The following is a 19,098-nucleotide window of genomic DNA, read 5'->3' as shown; positions in this document are numbered from 1 at the left end:
AGTATTCCTAAAGGCAGATTTCAAAATATGCAGGTTTTACCAAATGAAGAATAGTTCCCCAAATTTGCTCATTACCCTAATAGGCATAAAATACAGTGCAGAATTTTGACACACAAGCTCCAGGTCAATATAGTTAGTTGGCCCAGAAGGTAACGTTCAACGTTCATACTGTCATGATTCAGTCTTCACACACAGGCTAACCTTGCTGTTCCTTGAGCAGTCTACATCATTGAATCCACCCAACTATGCCTTTCCTCCGAGAGAACAGAGATCGATTCAAACCTATACTAATAAAAAGCCCTTTCCTTCCCACCTCCCTGCAAGATTTGCATTTACTAGAGACAATTCCAGATGACTTAGGACCAAGGACACCAAAGTATAATTGAGTCATGACCCCACCATTGCCGACAAGATATGGTGGCTGAGGAACTCCGAGCCTGAAGGGGGATGAAAGAAATTCAAGAGCGACATCAGGTGCCCTGACGGCAAACAGATAAAGGGGGGTGGGGCATTCAGAAGGTGGCAATGGAGATTAAGTGGACCAGGGTGGCTGTCTCAGAAGACCCCAAGGACAGGAACAGAGGAACAGAGTTGGGGGATGAAGAGACAGGGCTGCATAGGCATATAAGCCCAGATCCAGTTTATGAAACAGAGAAGATGCTAATTAAGGGACTTGGGGAGGGCAGCGTCCAGGAGCACCATGAGTCACGCCTAGAGAGTTGGATCAGACCTAACAAGGCAAAGCTGATCAGCCAAGAATGAATGGTTTTATCCTTGGGTCGCAGAGCACAGTTGCATAACTATGGCGAGAAGATCTGACTTAGCAACCGCACGCACGCAGAGGATTGAGGGGGTTTTGCTTGACAGTGAGCAGTGAGTCAGCAGGGGGATGGGGCTGCCAAAAGGCAGTCGCCACCTCGGGCGTTGCACCTGGGTCAAGAGAGGGGAGGGCACAAGGTGATGGAGGACGACATGTGGTTTGGATGTCATACTTTGAGAGATTAACAGCAGTGGGTTCGCCATGACAGTAGAGGAGAGTCAGAAGTACATCACGGAGGAAGCAGGTGAAGGTGGGACGGAGGCCGTTCAGCATGGAGAAGAGAAAGCTAAGAAGAACCAGAGAAGCCGCCACATGGGTTCAGAGTTGTCTTGTGGGCAGAAGGCTCACACTCCCCCTGTTGTTACCAAGAGCCGGGATGCGGGTGGGTGGTCCAGCAGTTACAACAAGCCAGATTTTAGTCTCCAGCACGAAGAATCTTGAGCCCGTGAAAAGTGTCCAAAACAAAGAGAACTGTCCCTGACGGTGTTCAAGGAGGAGGGATAACTAACCCCTTTTCCAGAATGTTGCTGACACGACTCGTGCCTCATCGTGGTAGTAAAATTAGGAGATCCTGGGTTCCGAGTCACGGTTAGAGTAGTGGCTAAAAGGAAAGAATCTGCACTTTAAAACTGATCGTGACTTGAAACCCACAGGAAAGTCTTATTTCCCTGAGATGCCTAAAAATAGTTCGTCCGTGGGCTATTGTGGTTGTCCCCATCTTCAGGCTCTATTCTTACCCACCGTCACACATTCTGTGATTTATCCATTTAACACCAGTACTGTTAAGTCCCTCAATGATTTTATTTACATGGATTCCCTTTTTTTCTTCGATTTTTTTTATGTTTATTTATCTTTGAGAGAGAGAGCACGGGGGAGGGACAGAGAGACAGGATCCGAAGCAGGCTCTGCGCCAACACCAGAGACCCCACCGCAGGATTCGAATTCGTGAACCCTGAGATCATGACCTGAGCCGAAGTCAGATGCTTAACCCACTGAGCCATCCAGGCGCCCCTTCTTCGATTCGTTTTTTTAGTCACCCTACCCTGGATGCTTGCTATGAAAGTGTGGACCACCAGCTGAGACATTTGTTAGATCTTCAGAATTTCGATCCCACCCCAGACCTGCTGCATCAACACACGCATTTCAGCAACACGCCCAGGTGGATTCATCCGCACACTAACGTGTGAGAAAAACACTGCCTTATATCACATCACCAGCATCAACGGGAACAGCACACTCTCTAAATGGGAGGCACATATCAATCACCCTTGATTGATTTGACCCATTTTAATTTTCTTCACATTTTTCACAAAATATTATCTCTGAACATGAGAAGCATCTTACAATCAGTGAAATGAGGACTGTAGTGAGGTGCGTTTTTTTTTTATTTCTGAAACATGAAATAATTTACCTCGCAATTGATGACAGTTAAGTCTTGATACGATAATAGATTTAACGAACACATGATTATTACAATTAAGAAATATTTGCCTAAGGTCATTTTGTGCAGGACCGATGGACCATGCCATGGTTTTGGAAAGAGTGGTTTCAGGAGAGCAAAATAATGACTCAAGCTAGTAGTTCCCAAACATCGCTGGGTTTGAGGCCCTTGGGAAGAATTCAGGTTCCCCAGCCTCAGCCACAGAGATTCTGTTGCCAATGATTGACGTAGATCATTTTCCAACACTGGGTATCATGCTGAATGCTAACCCATGCTAAATCATGTAAGGTCATACACCTGTAACCTGACAAGATTCCCTCATTGTGCCAACAACTCTCAAGTGTAACCTGCAGATCTTCAGAGATTCCTAAGAACTTTTCAGGAGGAACAGGAGATCCAGACAATTTTCATAATAATGCCTAGATACTATTTGCCTTGTTTCACTGTGTTAACCTAATGATGCAAAACAAGGGTGGGCAAGACTTCCGGTGCTTTATTAGAAATCAAGGGATGCCACCAAACCAGACTAGTTGGAAAAAAAAATTGTTTTTAATTTAAAAAGCCAGTTTTGGGGGCACCTGGGTGGCTCGGACGACTGAGTATCCAACTTTGGCCCAGGTCATGATCTCACAGTTCATGAGGTTCTGCGAGTTCCAGTCCTGCACTGGGCTCTCTGCTGTCAGCACCGAGCCTTCTTCAGATCCTCTGTCTCCCTCACTCTCTGCCCCTCCCCCACTTTCTCTCTCTCTCCCTCTCTCTCTCAAAAATAAATGAAACATTTAAAAATTCTTAAAAAACTAAATTAAAAAATAAAAGCCAGCTGTACTTAAAAATTACAATTTCAAGCAACAAAAATTATTAATTTTAGCATCCTTCAATTCTTGCATACATATATTTAGAATATTCTCTGTGATGAAATGGGAAGTCTGTGGAAGGCACTCCTGCTACGTACCAGAGTTAGGTGGTTGTCTCCAGGAAAGCACATGCACAGTTGCTTGAGTTGCAATATGAGCTAGCCACTATATTCACACGGTGCCATCAATACTTGAAAGAAATGTGGTTTTCCAGAACTGGATATTTGGCAGACATGTTCTCAGAAAGGAATGAAGTCTGCTTATCATTTTGAGAAAAACACCTGACAGTATTTGTTACTAATGATACAGTTGAACTTTCTTTTTTTTTTTAATGCTTATTTATTTTTTAAGAGAGAGAGAGACAGAGCATGAGTGGGGGAGGGGCAGAGAGAGAGGGAGACACAGAATCCGAAGCAGGCTCCAGGCTCTGAGACATCAGCACAGAGCCCGATGCGGGGCTCGAACCCACAAACTGTAAGATCATGACCTGAGCCGAAGTCAGATGCTTAACCGACTGAGCCACCCAGGTGGTCCTATATTTGAGCTTTCAAGCAAAAATTAGAATTTTTGAATACTTGCATCTGCTACCACTAACTTGACAACTTCCTAATACTTGAAGAATTTTCTAATGAAGTCAGTGCAGACATTGATAATTGTGATTGTTTCATATCCTGTTTCGAAACATGTTAACATTTGGAAGTTTCGTATAACTCAGGGAACCAGTATTTTCCAAGGGACTCACGTATGATGTTCACAGGTGGGAAAAGATCCGTTCAAAGTTCAAATACAGGGGGCGCCTGGGTGGCTCAGTCAGTTAAGCGTCCAACTTAGCTCAGGTCATGGTCTCACAGTTCATGGGTTTGAGCCCCACATCGTACAAAATATTCCTGGATACAGTTTCAGATTTTATTCCACATTGCAATTAGCCTTTAAGGAACTACCACTTGTCATGTTTTGGTACAATATCTAAGAAGAATATTCACAATTATTTGAAAAGACAATGAAAATACTCTCTCCTTTTCCAAACTACGTAACTGTAGAAGGCCAGATTTTCTGTATTTACTTTAACCAAAATAAAACAAATAAGGCACACCTGGGTGGCTCAGTCAGTTAAGCATCCAACCTCAGCTCAGGTCATGATTTCACGGTCATGGGTTCGAGCCCCACATTGGGCTCTGTGCTGACAGCTCAGAGCCTGGAGCCTGCTTCGGATTCCGTGTCTCCCTCTCTCTCTGCTCCTAACCCACTCATGCTCTGTCTTTCAAAAATAAATAAATGTGAAAAAAAATTAACAACAAAAATAAAACTTCCAGTAACAGACTGAGTACAGAAGCAGGCATGAAAATCCAGCTGTCTTTTATTCAGCAGACATTAAAGAAAGTTGCAAAAATAAGAAACAATGCTACTCTTCACACTAATTCATTTTTGTTCTGGAAAATATAGTCATTTGCATAAAAATGTATTATTTACACTAACAGGTAATGGATTTGATAGTAATTTTATTTTACTTATTTTTTAAGTTTATTTATTTTGGGGGGGAGGGGCAGAGAGAAAAGGAGAGAGAAGTCTAAGTAAGTGCCACACTGCCAGCACAGAGCCCAACATGGGGCTCAAACCCACAAAGCGTGAGATCGTGACCTGAGCTGAGATGGAGAGTTGGATGCTTAGCCGACTGAGCCCCCTAGGTGTCCCTAATAGTAATTTTAAACGAATTAATGAATATTTTTAAATGCTCTCCACTTTAATTTCTAATGTCTAGTCTCTCCTCTGAAAATCTAACCACCATGGTTCAGCGGAGGCACTGACCAAAGTAGAATTACGATGCAACCTAGCCGAATAAGGCCCAGAGGGAAGCAAATGCTTCTCTGCCTGTAGGAATAAAACCCCATAGTGGCACCAGAAGGAATAATAAAACAACTGTTACCCATGAAGAGCAATTTCATAACGGGTAAGCTGGGGGAGACTGACTTCCAAGAGAGAACCATAAACAGTTCAATCCTCCTAGTTTTAATAGGAAACGTAAAAGGCCTTATTAGAAAAAGAGATGAACTTCTCTTAAGAGAGCTATGGGGATACACGTGTGTAACTTCACTCTATAATCAGTTACAGGAGAACAAGTAGGAGGGAAACAGGAGGGAAAGGGAAGGTGGGTAACTGGGGGAAAAGAAGTGGAGGGGACCCAGGGTGGGAGGGGGGTGGTCAGAATCCAAAGGGGGCGGGACAAGCAGGTGCAGAGGCAGAAAAGGAGTCTGAGAGTCACAGCATCTGCAGGGGCCTTAGAAATAAGCTAGACTTGCGACCTCATTTTAACTGGAAATAGAGGGGCACCTGGGTGGCTCAGTTGGTTGAGTGTCGACTTCGGCTCAGGTCATGATCTCACAGTTTGTGAGTTCGAGCCCCGCGTTGAGCTCTGTGCTGACAGCTCGGATGGAGGCTGGAGCCTGCTTCAAATTCTGTGTGTCTCTCTCTGCCCCTCCCCTGCTTGTGGCCCCTCTCTCTCTCTCTCTCTCTCTCTCTCTCTCTCAAAAATAAATAAACATTTTTTTAAAAATTAAGTGGAAACAGAGGCCCGGTGAAGCTAAGTGGTTTGACCAAGTGCAGCACTGGGACGTTAAAGCCAGAAATTAAAGCCAGGTTTTCTGGCTTCTAAGCAGGGAAAATACATAGAAGGATCAATGAAGGGGGGATGGTTTGGGGAGGGAGGGATAGGATGGAGGGAGGGAGAGGGGAGAGAGGGAGAGGCAGAGGCACGTGTACACATACACACACACACACCAGCCAGTGAGTTGTAAGGCAGGTGTTAATCTAATTAAACACCGCCTGTCACACCCTGACACTGTTACACACAAGTGAAATTTGGAGGACACTGCACGATGGCCAATACCTCTCAAGTCTGCTATGCCTAGAAATCACCTGGAGATCTCATTAAAATGCAGCTTCTGGGGGCACCAGGGCGGCTCAGTCAATTCAAGCCTCCGACTTCGGCTCAGGTCATGATCTCACCATTTGTGGGTTCGAGCCCCACATCGGGCTCTGTGCTGACAGCTCAGAGCCTGGAGCCTGCTTCGGATCCTCTGTCTCCCTCTCTCTCTGCCCCCTCCCACTCACACCCTGTCTCTCTCTCTCTCTTAAAAATAAATAAACATTAAAAAAATTTTTTTAATGCAGCTTCTGATTCTGTATCCGGCGTGGGTTCTGCATTTCCAGCACATCCCTGGGTGGTGCAATTATAACAGGTTCAAGGACCACATTTATAAGAAGGTTTGAGGCCAGCAGTTCTCAGATGTGGTCCCTAGACCAGCAGCAGCAGCATCACCTCGGAACTTGCTAGAAATGCAAATTCTCAGGCCCTCCCCCAGACCTACTGAATCAAAACTCCAGGGTTGGGGCCCAGCCCTCTGTGTTTTAACAAGCCCTCCAGGTAAACTCTGGTGCACATTAAAATGTAGAACCACTGTATGTGGCCATAATGCTTCCCATCAGCTTGCTGCCTAGAATGTTCTAAGCGAGTGTGGCAAGACTATTTATGTTCAAGTCATTACTTTTCATTGGGCTGTCTGAAATTTCTACTAGGAACTATCAACATCCCAATCACTGTTTTCAGACACCCTTAAGATTTGGGAATCTTAAGGGGATCTTAAGATTTGAGATCACAGGGCTCAAACAAGGTATGTCATTAAGGAAGTGCTTCCCAAGTCCTCTTTTGTTGGGCTCACCTTTGTTGGGCTCACTCTGGTTGGTTCAGACTTCCTCCCGAGCGTGGAGCTGAACTAAGAGATATCCCCCCAAATCAGCACCCAGGGATGAAAACCACCCCTCAACCACTTTTCTTAGGATGCAGTCTCTCCCTTAGCTCATTGCTCCTTGCCCACTCTAAGCCCCTAGACATGGTCCTGGATTCCTCATGACCTAAATTAATCCCAGGAGCTTTTGATCCGACCCCCTGGGATGGGTAGAAATAATAGGGTGGGACCCTTCAGATTCAGGAGTCACCCAGGCTCCAGACTCAGCCATCTCCCTCGTCTCCCCAGCCCCCCTGCAGTCATGAGTTCTGATGCCGAGATGGCCATTTTTGGAGAGGCGGCTCCCTACCTGCGGAAGCCAGAGAAGGAGAGAATCGAGGCACAAAACCGCCCCTTTGATTCTAAGAAAGCCTGCTTTGCAGTAGATGATAAGGAAATGTACGTGAAAGGTATGATCCAGAGCAGGGAAAATGACAAAGTCACGGTCAAGACGCTGGATGACCGGGTAAGTGTTGATCTCAGATGTCCTTGAAAACGTGGGCATTCTCATGTACCTTTGGCATGGAATATTGGAAATCACGTGCTAGTCCGTAGCAATGTGAAGACAGAACACAACTAACGATCTATTCCGTAGTGAAGTGACATTTGCAAACGCCTTCATTCCTGCTTCTTTCGTTTTTCTGGGACTTGGGCTTTGAGAGTTTTTGTGATGTTTGCTTTGGAGAAAGGAGAAGGTTAGGGTGGCAGAGCTTGGACCATTTAAGGGAAAGATCGATGCTGGTTGCTGCTGGGTGGGCCAGGCAAATGTCATTCCCTAGGCTGCAGACTGACTTATAGAGAAAACACTAGAGGCAATTCCTAGCTTAATGTAGAGAATTACAGGGCACCATTCAATTCAATATTCACTGGACGCCCACCACGCATGGCGTCCATCACTTTGCAGACAGAAGCAAATCTCACAACCTGCCTTCCCAAAGTTTACCATCTTGTGTAGGAATCAAGATGTGACTGGCAGGTATGAGTCTCAGTTCACAAACTCAGGTATACAAGGCAGATCTTTATTTTATTTGCTGTTTGTTTATTGAACTTAACCTCTGATTTCAGCCTCTTTGCACTGAGCTGGAAGTAAATTTTCTTCAGTCATTCTTGGGGGCCCCTCCCATGGTTGTGCCTCATTTTCGGAATCTTACACGGTCACACGCTGAGGATCTCACTGCTTCCCTGAATGATCTGAAAAGAAACAAGTCCCAATGTCTGAAGGTTCAGGATACACAGAATTTTCCATCTCCCCTTATGCTATCTTGGGTATCTTACTCTAGTGCAGAGCAGCAGGGCAAATGAGTCTCCTTTCCTCAAGAGATTTGGCCCGTACCAACAAATCCCCGCCTTTTTGCCTTCTGAGGGGAAACCCACAGAAGGGAAATTAAGTAATAGTCTCAGAAATATACAGTTTGACCACGGACCATGGTGCAAGCCCAAATGCTGTAAATGCAAAGAATGATGGAACCCCGGAAAAGATAGGGAGACAGGAAACAGGTCACAGGGGAGGTGTCGCCTGAGCTGAACTTTGAGGGGTTCTGAACATAATTTCGGTGAAGGTACTCGAGACAAAGGAACCCATGTGAGCAGAGGTATTGAGGTGGAAATGCACAGAATACACTGGAATACTTCCTTCCAGCCTCTCGACCTTTGTCTCATATCAGCACTCACGGCAAATGGGTCGAACAGAGGCGGCCCGCCCTGCCCTGGCCTTGGCCATCCCGAGTCCCACTTGGACCCCGAGGGCTAAAGGGCTCTATCGCCGTGCGTACCTGTGGCTCATTCCCCGCACACGGGATGGCATGCTGACAGGGGGCACCAGACCAGACCCGGTTATGCAGTTTGACCGGGATTAGGTTAATCAAGGATAGTTCTTTGTGGATCATCTCTGGGAACGGAGATGATCCATAAAGCTGTTCATGGTAATGGGGTGATCACACTGCAGTGTCTCACGACTTCCTCTGCACCAGGTAGAGTGGGGTACAGAGCATTGGCTCTCCTACTCATCATGTGCTTTTCCTCTCAATCCCCAGACACTCACCCTGAACAGTGACCAGGTGTTCCCCATGAACCCTCCCAAGTTTGACAAGATCGAGGACATGGCCATGATGACACATCTGCACGAGCCCGCCGTGCTGTACAACCTCAAAGAGCGTTACACGGCCTGGATGATCTACGTGAGTGCCCTTCGGCATCTCCTTATTAAGCCGTCCCCCTCTCCGAGTAAAGCAAGATCCACATGCTGCATTTTCTGGTTTTCTCAGACCTACTCGGGCCTCTTCTGCGTCACCGTCAATCCCTACAAGTGGCTGCCGGTGTACAACCCCGAGGTGGTGTCCGCCTACCGAGGCAAGAAGCGCCAGGAGGCCCCGCCCCACATCTTCTCCATCTCCGACAATGCCTATCAGTTCATGCTGACAGGTGAGTCATTTCTTCAATCCATATTTTTTGCGAATAGTTTTTAGTTCCTTATTCAAGCCCTTTAATTGGACTGCTTCTCAGCTAATTATTCAAGCCCTTCGATCATTTGGATGGGGCGATGAGCAAAGTGACCTTGGGAGACTCCGATGATTACATGATGATTTTGCAGTATCTTCCATTAGCAGCCATGGTTCGTAGGCCAGTGCTGGCGACTGATGCCGTGCTGCGCACATGCTTACTGGGGGGGGACCAGGAATGCAGAGAGATGCCCTGCCCTTACCTCCACAGAATCCCCCAACATGAGCATGCTTAGAAGGGAGCCTATTAGTGGCAGCTAGAAAGCAAAGTTGGAGAAATGTGCATAGCAAAGTCCCTGCGCTGTCTTCCTCCCCAGACTTGGGTTCCTCTGTCTCTTCCCTAAATTTCCAGGAGGGCACAGGATGTAGAGATGTGACGATAGCATCACGACACCCTGTTTTCTGTCACTTTGACCTGTGCCACTTTCACCTGACTCGATTTGGTGCAGACTCAAGAAGCAGAAGCAAGCCTCTGAGATTTGACGACCCTGAAAGTCATCTCCTAAACCTCATGTTGTCCAGACCTCAGCCCTTCCTCTCTCACACTCAGTCCTAGACATTACTGTACATTTCATGTTTGTCTGCAAATCAACTAAAGTTACATCAATTTGAAAAGGAAGATCGATAGCACTATTTTTTTTTTGGTTGAGGAGGGTTTAATATTTTTTTAATGTTTAGTCATCTTTGAGAGAGAGAGAGGCAGAGCATGAGCAAGGGAGGGACAGAGAGAGAGGGAGACCCAGAATCTGAAGCAGGCTCCAGGCTCTGAGCTGTCAGCACAGAGCCCGATGTGGGGCTCGAACCCACAAACCGTGAGATCATAACCTGAGTCGAAGTCAGATGCTTAACTGACTGAGCCCCCAGGTGCCCTGTGGAGGGGGGGTGGTTTTAAAGCTTATTTACTTATTTTGAGAGAGAGAAAGAGAGAGAGAGAGAGAGAGAGAGAGAGAGGGGGCATGCACATGAGTTGGGGAGGGTCAGAGAGAGAGAGAATCTTACGCAGATTGCACACTCAGAGTGGAGCCCAACGTGGGGCTCAATCCCACAAACCATGAGATCATGACCTGAGATGAAATCAAGAGTCGGATGTTTAACTGATGGAGCCACCCAAGCGCCCCCAATACCACTATTTGTATGAGTTTCTAGGGCTGCTGTGGCAAAATCCCATAAAGCAGGTGGCTTACACAACAGAAATTATTGTCTCAAAGTCTGGAGGTGGAAAGTCCAAGGCTGGGGTATCAGCATGGTTGGGTCGTTCCAAGGGCGGAGAGGCAGAATCTGTCCCCTGCCCCTCTTGCAGTTTCTGGGGGTTTCCTGGCTGTCTGTGGGGTTCCTTGGCTTGTAAAAACATCACTCTGCTTATACATTTGCCTTTACATGGTGTTCTCCCTGAGTGGATCTATCTCCAAACCTCTCCTTTTGATAAGGACCGAAATCATATTGGTTTTGGGCCCCACCCACCCCAGGGCGACCTGATCTTCACCAATAGCACCTGCAAAGACCCTGTTTCCAAACAAGGTCACATTCTGAGGTCCTGGGGGTAAGGATCTCAACATATGAATTTGTGGGGGACACCACTCAACTCATAAGCAACTGTAAATGGAAAACCACGGTCACTTTCCACGAGTACAGAGTAAAGGTAAAAGAAAATCTCAATGACAACCAATCAGTGCCCATAGATTCTAATTAGAAGCCGTGCCTTCCCACAAACCCTGAGTCTGAGACTTGTTCTTTGTTGAGAAATGGCTGGCAAGGAGTTAAAGACCCATGAACAAGAAAAACTTTCACACTGTGGGATTCACTGTTCACTCGCCACGCTGTCCGTGGTGCACATCCCACATTTGGGAAACCTGCACCAATGGTCTCGAGGAAGATTAGACACGCCCCAGCCTCATACCGCTAGTTCAGGTCAGCGCCACATGGACCCCGACCACACCCGATGTTGCCCTGTTTTTTGTTTTTTATTCAGTGTGTTTGCTGTTTCTTTATTCCATTTTCTTCCCTCTGCATTTCCAGATCGAGACAATCAGTCCATCCTCATCACGTGAGTAACCTCTGTTTGCACCATGAGGACACGGAAGCCGGCACTGCCCCTTCCACCCTTTTATCTCCCTTACTTTTAAATCGGCAGCGGAGAATCCGGCGCGGGGAAGACCGTGAACACCAAGCGTGTCATCCAGTACTTTGCAACAATTGCGGTCACTGGGGACAAAAAGAAGGAGCAGCAGCCAGGCAAGATGCAAGTAAGCAGCTCCCTCCATCGGGAGGTTTGCGGGCATAAGTCCAACTTAAAGAGTGGGTGAGCACCAAGTGTAGGCCGTGCACCTCGTCGTGTCCTAAGGGTGCTTGCGGGGCAGGGCGGGAGGTGGTGGCACCAACTCCATCAGGAAAAGCCAGGGACAGGTGAGCAACTCACTATGCACTCCCCTCCAGGAGGGATGCTTCAGGCCAGGGGCTCTCAAAAAACAGGTGAGTGCACGTAAGAATCACCAGGAGGGCTTGTAAATGACCGATCGCTAAGCCCCTGGCCCAGAATTTCTGACCGAAATGCCAATCTCACATTCACAACGCTGACGCTTTGCATTTTCATCACGTTCCCTCTGTTCACGCAACTGGTCCAGGGACCACACTTTGAGAACCAGCTGGGCAGGACAGGAGTTTGAAAACTGCCCTGGAGACAGAAGGATAAGCAGTCGTGGTGGGGGATGAGGGTAAAAGTTCTACCTTCTTAAAAAAATTTTTTTAATGTTGATTTCTGAGATAGAGAGAGACAGAGCATGAGTGGGGGAGGGGCAGAGAGAGAGGGAGACACAGAATCCGAAGCAGGCTCCAGGCTCCGAGCTGTCAGCACAGAGCCCGACACCTTCTTTAAGCGGACTTCTGAGCAATAGTTCTCATGACATATTTTTTGCTACTTAAAATTTTTTTGAGAACCACTATTTCTATAAGTGATCTCTTGGGTCACTTTAATTGCTCAATTCTATTTATACTTCTGAATCCAAATCTATTAGTTGGGTCCCGATGCATGCAGTAACGGGTGTATGTATTCTAAAAATCCATGCTTTATAATGAAGTGTTATCAGAGAAGAAAGGCAGCCTGAAAAATCAAGATGAAGCCTGAAATCTGGTGTGACCAGAGTCACGTCAATGTTATACTAATCAGACCGTCTCCTGATGGGACCTTGAAGCCTCCTCGGGAGGTGGGGGGTGAGGCCGTGGGTTCCTTCTCACATCTGCACTGGCCACCGGGCTGGACTGGTCAGCATCTCTCCTTGGACCCTGCCCAGAGCATACACACATTTGAGTCACCAGGGGGCTCCTTCAGGGGACAGTCCAAAGTCCTCCCTTTGTCTTTTCTTGTTTATTATTAGGGGACCCTGGAAGATCAAATCATCCAGGCCAATCCCCTGCTGGAGGCCTTTGGAAACGCCAAGACTGTGAGGAATGACAACTCCTCAAGATTTGTAAGACCCAGTCCAATTTTCCACACCCTCCCACCCCCACCCCAGAACCAAACCCTCTCCTCAAATGCTGGATATTAAAAAATGCCACATAAACCATAATATAGCCAGCCCTATTCTACCCTCACGTGATTCAGATCTATCTGCCCTGCTGGGATATTCTGATACACTGAAGAATGTGTTGGCTCATTCTTGGCAGAGGGAGAATTATCTGTCCCTTCCTAACTAGACAGTGACATCTCAGAGCATCCTGAAGTTACGGTGATTCAGGTTCCACAAGTAGAGAGCAATTCTTTTATGCTAAAATTGGTCTCTTGAGGCAGAAACTTTTTTTTGGGGGGGGGGGGTTGCAGAGGGAGAGAGAAAATCTTAAGCAGGCTACAGGCTCAGCACAGAGCCTGATGAGGGGCTTGATCCCACAAACTGTGAGATCATGACCTGAGCCGATACCAAGAGTCAGATGCTTCACCTACTGAGCCACCTGGACGCCCCTTGAGGTAGCACATTTTAAAATGTTGAAGTCCGTTGAGCAATCTCATTGGCTTATTAGCCACATAAACCTTAGTGTGAATTAAGTGAGCAGCTTTAATTTCTCCAAGTCAGAGTCTTTGGGAAAAGGAAAAGTCCTGTGAAGGCAGGAGAGCCCAAAACCTGGGAATAAGTTGATGTTGAAAATACTGAAAGATATGTTCCATCCCTCAATGTCTCACTTAAGTTTAGCTCAGCCAAAGAGGCATTGACTTCCTCCATCGGCAAATAAACAACCAGTCCTCTACCTAATCTCACTGTACCAGGAGGTGAGCAAATACCACGAGGTGAAGCCCTCATTTATGCCTGTAGTTGCAAAAGTACATCAGGACTTCACACATCTCAGGAGGTGGATAATCTCAAGCTTGTGTTTCATCGTTATTTCTCAAAGATAAAATGGTCACTGATGAGAGAGTAGATGTAGCCATCAAGGACTGTGACAATGAGCCCTGACCTTTCTTTCTTTCCCTCGGTCCTCTGTGCATTGCTCATTTGCACATCTGTCCTCCCTGTGCACAACTAAAATCTCTTGCTCGTAGGGGATCTGGGTGCATGTTACACAGCAGAGACATGGTACATACATTGGCATCAAGTCAGTTATTGAGCTAACCTGGTGCCAGGAGGAAGACGATGCCTTTAGACACCCCCTATAGTGCTTAGGCCTCTCCTCTTGGCCCAGACCCAGAAGTCACGATCACCCTGGTTATTCTGTCTACCTTCCGCCCACCCACCAAACATCTGCAGGCTAAAACTTCCATCATTTCCCACTGAGCAGCTAACAATACCGAAGACCAACACTTACAGTTCACTCATACCTCCACTGGCCCTACACCAACTCTTCTCAAGCTTCATTCAGAAAATACACCAGGGCATCTGGGTGGCTCAGTCTTTCAAGCATCTGATCCTTGGTATTGGCTCAGGTCACGATCTCATGGTTCATGGGATTGAGCCTCCTGTTGGGCTCTGCACTGAGAGTGTGGATTCTCTCTCTCCCTATCTCTCTCAAAATAAATAAGCTCAAAATAAAAGAAGAAAATATTGAGAATATTACTGAGTAACGACCACATTCCTGACTATGGGTGAATAAGCAAGGCAACATTTTTGCCCTCAAATTTGCTCACAGTTTGGTAAACACCAATCACTCGTAAAATTTCACCTCTCGCCTCCCCTCCAAAGGGGAGAACTCAGACTCTGAATGTGTATTTGGGGAGCCAGAGAGCCTGGCCTGAGCCTGGGAGCTAGGTTTGCCTGTAGTAAGCAGTAAGGGAAACCAAAGGAAGAAATCTCAGAAGGAACAAAGGAGGTCAGCGAGACAATCCAATGAGACCCATCAAAGTTGTCATGAAGTGTTTGGGAATCCAGGTACCAGAGAGCAGGTTAAAAACCAAGGGGACAGTCTAGCGTGAAGTGGTCTCAAGGAAGTTGGTGAGGGAGGCTGTGGGCGTCCCCAGAGCTGGAGGAACAGGGCCAGATGCTTTGGGTAGAACTATCTGAGTCTTGATGGACCCAGAATGGGGACATCGGATGCCAGGCAGACAGAGAAGAGGCAAGTCCTCTGCATCTGGCATCACTTTCTCCGTGACCCTACATTTCCCACTCATGGCTGGTAGTCCCTAGCAAAAGCCAGCCACACTACCATATACATGAAATAATGGTGATGTTTGTCTACCTGCCATTGGACAGGGGAAATTCATTCGGATTCATTTCGGAGCCACGGGAAAGCTGGCATCTGCAGACATCGAAACCTGTGAGTCAGGGCACCCCACTGGGCACCATGGGATTTGACCACAGAGGCATCTCCCAGGGACCTCAAATCACATTATTTCCTGTTCCCTTAGATCTCTTAGAAAAATCCAGAGTGACATTTCAGCTGTCCAGTGAGAGAAGCTATCACATTTTTTACCAAATCATGTCAAACAAGAAGCCAGAACTAATCGGTAAGGTCTTAGGGGTTATTGCTCTCATCTTCCAAATCAGTCACTTGGGAAAAACACCCCGCGTACAAGGTGCGCGAGGCGCTGACGGGACCTCCTTCGTGTTTCACAGATTTGCTCCTCATTTCAACCAATCCCTTTGACTTCCCCTTCGTGAGCCAAGGAGAGGTCACCGTGGCCAGCATCGATGACAGTAAAGAACTACTGGCGACTGATGTAAGCATCTTTTCTCCTTCCTCCTTTCTTTCTGTGTGGAATCACTGAGCTTGTGAACGGAGAGGCATCCTAGCGATCTAATGAGAAACGGGGCCCCAGAGATGTTAGGTGATCAGACCCAAGATCTCAGAGATGGAGATGTCAAGACAATTCGTCCAGATTGCACCCTTCCCCAGCACCCAGCACCACCTCAGCAGATCCCGTGGGGGATCCAGAACGTTCTCCCAAACCGGACTTCCCATTCCCTTCTCTAGCACTTTAGATGTTCGCACGTATAAGGTTTTGAAAGGTTTTGTTGGAACTTCTCAGGTTACAAAACCATCTGCACGGTTCTTTAAGAAAAAATTTAAAAAAAATTTTTTTAATGTTTATTTATTTCTGAGACAGAGAGAGACAGAGCATGAGTGGGGGAGGGGCAGAGAGAGAGAGGGAGACACAGAATTGGAGGCAGGCTCCAGGCTCCGAGCTGTCAGCACAGAGCCGGACGCGGGGCTCCAACTCGAGAGATCATGACCCGAGCCTAAGTCAGACGCTTAACTGACTGAGCCACCCAAGCACCCCAAGAAAAATTTTAAGACACAGCCAAGTATGAAGCAGGAAAGATAACCCACTCTGTAGCAGACGCTCCACTCCTCAGGCTACCTGCCCACTCAGGCTCACCTTCAGCTCCCACATCCTTAGGACACCCATCAGCCCCCACCCCCCAGCCGTTAGCTTTGGGAAGCATTTCTAAGGTTAATAACTAGAATAATAACGAAGTGCATTGAGCACTTACATGAGCTAGGAACTAAGGGCTCTGTCCGTGTTATCTTGTTTAAGCCCCCCCCAAACCTGTGATAGAGGTAATGACTATGACTTCTCATTCACAAAGATGGAAGCGGAGTCTTAGAAAAAAAAAACACACAATTTGCTCAAAGACAGAGTTTGTAAATGTTAGAGCGTTTGAAGCCAGATCTGCCCAACCCCAGGACTTCCTTTTTTTTTTTTTTTTTTTTTTAATTAATTGCATTTTTAACGGGCAGACATCATCTCTGGGCAATTCATCTCCACTGCTGTTGGCTCTGCCCTCACAGGACCCATAAGAGCTGGTGGAAAGGGGTCTTGTCCAACAGGCTGGGGGCACTGTCCAGTGTCAGCTCCTTGGCTTTCATTTTGTGACATTTCCAGGTGACGCTAATTGTTTTAAGATAAGAGAATGTGGGGCTCCTGGGTGGCTCAGTCGGTTAAGTGTCCAACTTCAGCTCAGGTCATGATCTCGCGGTTCATGAGTTCGAGCCCCATGTCGGGCTCTGTGCTGATAGCTTGGAGCCTGGAGCCTGCTTCGGATTCTGTGTCTCCCTCTCTCTCTGCTCCTCCCCTGTTCTCTCTCTCTCTCTCTCTCTCTCTCTCTCTCAAAAATAAATAAACATTAAAAACAAAAAAGACAAGAAGAGAATGTTCTTGGGCAAATAAACTTTAGTTAACTCAAACCTAGCTGTATATATTTTTACCAATTTTCCCCAGCCCTTACCAACTGATGAGGATGGAAAGATTGGGTTAATGACTGGGGCAAGGTCTCCATCCCCCAAGAAAGGGCCTCTTAGGTAATTTTTAAAATTTTTTGTGTGGTTTTTATTTATTTTTGAGGGGGAGGGAGGGGAAGAGAGAGAAGGAGACACAGACTCTGAAGCAGGCTCCAGGCTCTGAGCCATCAGCACAGAGCCCAACGCAGGGCTCGAATTCATGAACCGCAATATCATGACCCCAACTGAAGTCGGATGTTCAACCGACTGAGCCACCCAGGCGCCCCTTAGGTAATTCTTAAAGTCACCAAAGATGTCTCAGGTCCTCACCATAGGTCCCCAGCTGTCAGGGGCCGACACTGTTCATCCCTCTCCTGGAGCTTTTCCTGGGTGATGGTTTACGGCCGAGCAGAAAGGGATTTCTCCCTTCCAGGGACTGCGTTCTCCAGGAGGGTCCCCAGACAGTAATGCTTTCACCTGGTTCCTTTCAAAGTTTAATGAAAGGTTTTCTCTCTTAACCTACAATGACCCCTTCCTAGGACACAGATATGCATCTGATGGGGTGGGATATGGAGTCAAGGAGGCCATCACGGCTCCTGGCATGGACTCTCCCTCTCCAAAAGGGGGCACGACCCCAAGAGTGCCATCCTGCTGACACTGACCAACCTGCTCACCAGCACGTCCATACATGTCAAATCCACCAGTGGGGATTGCTTAGGCTCAGGCTGCAAGACCTACTGCATAGTCAACACATACACCCCAGAGAAGGAGTCGCTAATTTAAGTCTTTGTGGTAGATGATGGGCCAAGGGCTGTCAGACCAAATCAGCAACCGCTGTAGGCTCTGAAGTGACCCAAGCACTTGCTCCGGCCCCAGTTTTATCCCATCCTGCCTGTGTGACTTGGGGCAGGTCACTTATCCTTTTAGAACCTCAGGTCTCACCTGTAACTTTGGAAACATCTGCACACCTAGAAGGTTCTCATAGCGACTTAACGGGGCGATATATGGGTGTGCCTAGCACAGGTAGGCTCTGCAAAAGTTTTCCGCTTCCTTATTTGAAAAGTGGTGGCATTCTCTTCCATGACCGTCCCTTGAGGCTCTAGTTGTCTGGGGCGCCATATTGTCTCAATTCTGAGCAACACCAGAATTCCCGGCTTACAATGCCAGGCTTTCAAGCTGTTGGACACTTCCTCAGACACTCTCCATGACACTTCCTTCTCCTGCTATCACACAATGGTTCCCAACAGCCTCCTCCAGAAAACAGCCCCAAATCTATGTATAAAGGATTCAAATCAGTTCTTACAGACGATTCACATTTTCTTCCATAATCTCCCCCTCCCACATAAACATGTTAGAGAAATGGATTTTAAATCAAATATATATAGACGTGTATATATATATATATATATATATAGACGTGTATATATATATATATATATATATATATATATATATATATATATATACTTTTTTTTTTTTGAGAGAGAGAGAGAGAGAGAAAACGAGCAGGGGAGGGGCAGAGAGAGAGGGAGACAGAATCCCAAGCAGGCCCCACACTGTCAGCACAGAGCACGACGGCTGGGCTCAAACTCACAAACCATGAGATCATGACCTGAGCTGAAATCAAGAGTCAGACGCTTAACCGACAGAGCCATACAGGTGCCACAAAGAAATGAGCCAGGTGGATCTTAGGCTTTTAACCCCTATCTTAACACATCCCACCTGTCAACCACTCCTTTGGGCAAACACCGTCTCCCGGGCTGTACAGAAAGGGTGAGGTCTTCACCAGGGAAAACAGTCTCTGTGACAACTGTCCTTTTTCTAACTCCCAGAACGCCATTGACATTCTGGGCTTCAGCTCAGAGGAGAAAGTCGGGATCTACAAGCTGACGGGCGCCGTGATGCACTATGGGAACATGAAGTTCAAGCAGAAGCAGCGGGAAGAGCAGGCGGAGCCTGACGGCACCGAAGGTAACCACGTCTGGGCATTCTCGTGAGTGAATAATCACTGTCCACACCACTACTGCTCACTATCACAGCTCACCCGTTATTTGGGGGTAGA

General features: G+C 47.1%; 1 protein-coding gene across 3 annotated transcripts in view; it reads left to right on the top strand.

Moving 5' to 3' along the window:
- Window positions 1–19,098, top strand: part of MYH13 (myosin heavy chain 13) — a 59,857-nt gene that overhangs the window by 145 nt on the left and 40,614 nt on the right. For all 3 annotated transcript variants that reach the window (XM_053212498.1, XM_053212497.1, XM_053212499.1), the window contains exons 2-11: window positions 7,147–7,363; window positions 8,931–9,074; window positions 9,162–9,318; window positions 11,412–11,439; window positions 11,527–11,638; window positions 12,767–12,859; window positions 15,068–15,131; window positions 15,223–15,321; window positions 15,431–15,534; window positions 18,869–19,007. In XM_053212498.1, coding sequence (XP_053068473.1) covers window positions 7,160–7,363; window positions 8,931–9,074; window positions 9,162–9,318; window positions 11,412–11,439; window positions 11,527–11,638; window positions 12,767–12,859; window positions 15,068–15,131; window positions 15,223–15,321; window positions 15,431–15,534; window positions 18,869–19,007 — 1,144 coding nt within the window. In that variant the 5' untranslated portion in view covers window positions 7,147–7,159. The remainder of the gene's footprint in view (window positions 1–7,146; window positions 7,364–8,930; window positions 9,075–9,161; window positions 9,319–11,411; window positions 11,440–11,526; window positions 11,639–12,766; window positions 12,860–15,067; window positions 15,132–15,222; window positions 15,322–15,430; window positions 15,535–18,868; window positions 19,008–19,098) is intronic.

The sequence above is a fragment of the Acinonyx jubatus genome, chromosome E1, assembly GCF_027475565.1.
Source record: "Acinonyx jubatus isolate Ajub_Pintada_27869175 chromosome E1, VMU_Ajub_asm_v1.0, whole genome shotgun sequence".
NCBI classification, from domain to species: Eukaryota; Metazoa; Chordata; class Mammalia; order Carnivora; family Felidae; genus Acinonyx; species Acinonyx jubatus.
This window is presented reverse-complemented; position numbering and strand designations above follow the sequence as displayed.